Source organism: Micropterus dolomieu, linkage group LG13 (assembly GCF_021292245.1).
Source record: "Micropterus dolomieu isolate WLL.071019.BEF.003 ecotype Adirondacks linkage group LG13, ASM2129224v1, whole genome shotgun sequence".
Classification (NCBI taxonomy): Eukaryota; Metazoa; Chordata; class Actinopteri; order Centrarchiformes; family Centrarchidae; genus Micropterus; species Micropterus dolomieu.
In genome coordinates this window covers 20545212-20548963 of record NC_060162.1, presented here as the reverse complement: position 1 = coordinate 20548963, position 3752 = coordinate 20545212, and the positions used below count along the sequence as shown (strand labels likewise).

Genomic DNA, 3752 nt, shown 5'->3' with positions numbered 1-3752 from the left:
GACCAACATCTCCTTCCCTCAGTGAGAGAGCTGAAGATGGGTCGAGGATGGGTGTTTCAGCACGACAACGACCCTAAGCACACCGCCAAAGCAACAAAAGAGTGGCTGAAGAAGAAGCACATCAAGGTTCTGGAGTGGCCTAGCCAGTCTCCAGACCTGAATCCAATTGAAAATCTTTGGAGGGAGCTTAAAATTCGAGTTGCCAGGCGACAACTTCGGAACCTGAATGATTTGGAGGCTGTCTGCAGGGAGGAGTGGGCCAACATCCCTGCCGAAATGTGCACAAACCTTGTCACCAACTATAAAAACCGTTTGACATCTGTGCTGGCCAATAATGGCTTTTCTACAAAATATTAACATGCTGTTTGTCCAGGGGGTCAAATACTTGTTTTTCATCATCAGATGGTTATCAATTTTAATAAATTCATATGATGTGATTTTCTGGAATTTTCTTTGGGATTCTGTCTTTCACTGTTAGAATGTACATATGATTAAAATTATAGATCGTTGCATTCTTTGTAAGTGGGCAAACCTGCAAAATCAGCAAGGGGTCAAATACTTATTTCCCCCACTGTAAACCCCCCAAACGCCGAGACTGGCTGACAGGATCCATAACTTCTTTCTGATGCTCTGATTAGTTGACAGGATCCATTACTTCCGTCTGATGCTCTGATTAGTTGACAGGATCCATTAGCTCTGTCTGACGCTCTGATTGGTTGACAGGATCCATTAACTCTGTCTGACGCTCTGATTGGTTGACAGGATCCATTAACTCTGTCTGACGCTCTGATTGGTTGACAGGATCCATTAACTCTGTCTGACGCTCTGATTGGTTGACAGGATCCATTAGCTCTGTCTGACGCTCTGATTGCTTGACAGGATCCATTAGCTCTGTCTGACGCTCTGATTAGTTGACAGAATCCTCAATACTCCTGTCTGATGCTCTGATTGGTTGACAGGATCCATTAGCTCTGTCTGACGCTCTGATTAGTTGACAGGATCCATTAGCTCTGTCTGACGCTCTGATTAGTTGACAGGATCCATTACTTCCGTCTGACGCTCTGATTAGTTGACAGGATCCATTAGCTCTGTCTGACGCTCTGATTAGTTGACAGGATCCATTACTTCCGTCTGATGCTCTGATTAGTTGACAGGATCCATTACTTCCGTCTGATGCTCTGATTAGTTGACAGGATCCATTATCTCTGTCTGATGCTCTGATAGGATCCATTAGCTCTGTCTGACGCTCTGATTAGTTGACAGAATCCTCAATACTCCTGTCTGACGCTCTGATTGGCTGACAGGATCCATTACTTCCGTCTGACGCTCTGATTGGTTGACAGGATCCATTAGCTCTGTCTGACGCTCTGATTAGTTGACAGGATCCATTACTTCCGTCTGATGCTCTGATTGGTTGACAGGATCCATTAGCTCTGTCTGACGCTCTGATTGGTTGACAGGATCCATTACTTCCGTCTGACGCTCTGATTAGTTGACAGAATCCTCAATACTCCTGTCTGACGCTCTGATTGGCTGACAGGATCCATTACTTCCGTCTGACGCTCTGATTGGTTGACAGGATCCATTAGCTCTGTCTGACGCTCTGATTGGTTGACAGGATCCATTAGCTCTGTCTGATGCTCTGATTGGCTGACTGGATCCATTACTTCCGTTCGGCGCTCTGATTGGCTGACAGGATCCATTAGCTCTGTCTGATGCTCTGATTGGCTGACAGGATCCATTAGCTCTGTCTGACGCTCTGATTGGTTGACAGGATCCATTACTTCCGTCTGATGCTCTGATTAGTTGACAGGATCCATTATCTCTGTCTGATGCTCTGATAGGATCCATTAGCTCTGTCTGACGCTCTGATTAGTTGACAGAATCCTCAATACTCCTGTCTGACGCTCTGATTGGCTGACAGGATCCATTACTTCCGTCTGACGCTCTGATTGGTTGACAGGATCCATTAGCTCTGTCTGACGCTCTGATTGGTTGACAGGATCCATTAGCTCTGTCTGACGCTCTGATTGGTTGACAGGATCCATTACTCTGTCTGACGCTCTGATTGGTTGACAGGATCCATTAGCTCTGTCTGACGCTCTGATTGCTTGACAGGATCCATTAGCTCTGTCTGACGCTCTGATTAGTTGACAGAATCCTCAATACTCCTGTCTGATGCTCTGATTGGTTGACAGGATCCATTACTTCCGTCTGATGCTCTGATTAGTTGACAGGATCCATTATCTCTGTCTGATGCTCTGATAGGATCCATTAGCTCTGTCTGACGCTCTGATTAGTTGACAGAATCCTCAATACTCCTGTCTGACGCTCTGATTGGCTGACAGAATCCTCAATACTCCTGTCTGACGCTCTGATTGGCTGACAGGATCCATTAGCTCTGTCTGACGCTCTGATTGGTTGACAGGATCCATTACTTCCGTCTGATGCTCTGATTAGTTGACAGGATCCATTATCTCTGTCTGATGCTCTGATAGGATCCATTAGCTCTGTCTGACGCTCTGATTAGTTGACAGAATCCTCAATACTCCTGTCTGACGCTCTGATTGGCTGACAGAATCCTCAATACTCCTGTCTGACGCTCTGATTGGCTGACAGGATCCATTACTTCCGTCTGACGCTCTGATTGGCTGGATCAATGTGTCCTGTCTCCGCAGGATGTGGTCATCTCCACCTACCACCTCCGCCACCCCCCCAAACCCTCAGGCGGTGACCTCTGAGCCTCGCCGCGTTTCCATGGAAACCTACTGGAGAGAAGTGCGGAGCATTGAGGAGGAGAAGGAGGGACAAGAAGAGGAGGAGGAGGAGGAGGAGAGGAAGAGTATGGACGGTGAGTCAAACTAACCGCACAGTGAGCCTTCGTCTTTCTGTCTGACTGCTACCCGTCTTTTTTACCTGCAGAGGTGGAGTTGGAGGAGGCGTGGCTGACGGAGGCGGGGTTATCCTCCCTGGTGATGGGCTCAGATGAGGCATCGCCACCGCCTGCCGAGGCGCTGCTGTCCACGTTGACACGGCAACAAGCTGCCACGGTGAAGAAAAGGTTGGACAACTACAACGAGACGCTGAAGATGAGAAATAGGCAGCCAATCAGAGACGTCCGGGACATCTTCACTGAGGTGGGACACACAGATACATTCAGTACACATACAGTTGTATATACTGTATATACTGTGTGTACATGTACAAGTGTATATAAAAATATGTTACCAAAAAGGCTGTACTGTAGTAACTTTACAAAAGCTGTCCTGGTGTGCATTCTGGGAAATGTAGGAGAAACTGAACCATGACTCAGTATTTTATTTCTCTCTCTCACACACACACACACACACTATTCCAGCCCGACGATGACTCAGCAGAAAGAGGCCCCTCCCCTCCCTCTCACCGCGCTGAGTCACCACCAAGTCGATACCACACCACCACCAAAACCATCCGGCGAAACACTCACAGAGGTACCTGTCTGCTGATGGAGGAACTGACCTACCAGCACAGGCATGTTAGGTCCCTTAGGTGGTCCTAGGTCCGTTAGGTGGTCCTAGGTCCGTTAGGTGGTTCTAGAGGTCTGTTAGGTGGTCCTACAAGTCTGTTAGGTGGTCCTCCAGGTCCCTTAGGTGGTCCTCCAGGTCCATTAGGTGGAAAGATTCGATGCTTCGATGGGCGGAGCCTGATGCGACTGTCAATCTCACATCCGAAGCTTCGCACTGAAACAAGGATCACGCCATTTTGGCGATATG

At 47.9% G+C, this 3752-nt stretch overlaps 1 protein-coding gene across 1 annotated transcript in view; it reads left to right on the top strand.

Moving 5' to 3' along the window:
• LOC123982251 overlaps positions 1-3752 on the top strand; it is a 9884-nt gene that overhangs the window by 5204 nt on the left and 928 nt on the right. Inside the window, exons 3-5 of the mRNA XM_046067682.1 lie at positions 2620-2851; positions 2923-3137; positions 3359-3510. Of these exons, the coding sequence (XP_045923638.1) occupies positions 2620-2851; positions 2923-3137; positions 3359-3510 (599 nt within the window). The remainder of the gene's footprint in view (positions 1-2619; positions 2852-2922; positions 3138-3358; positions 3511-3752) is intronic.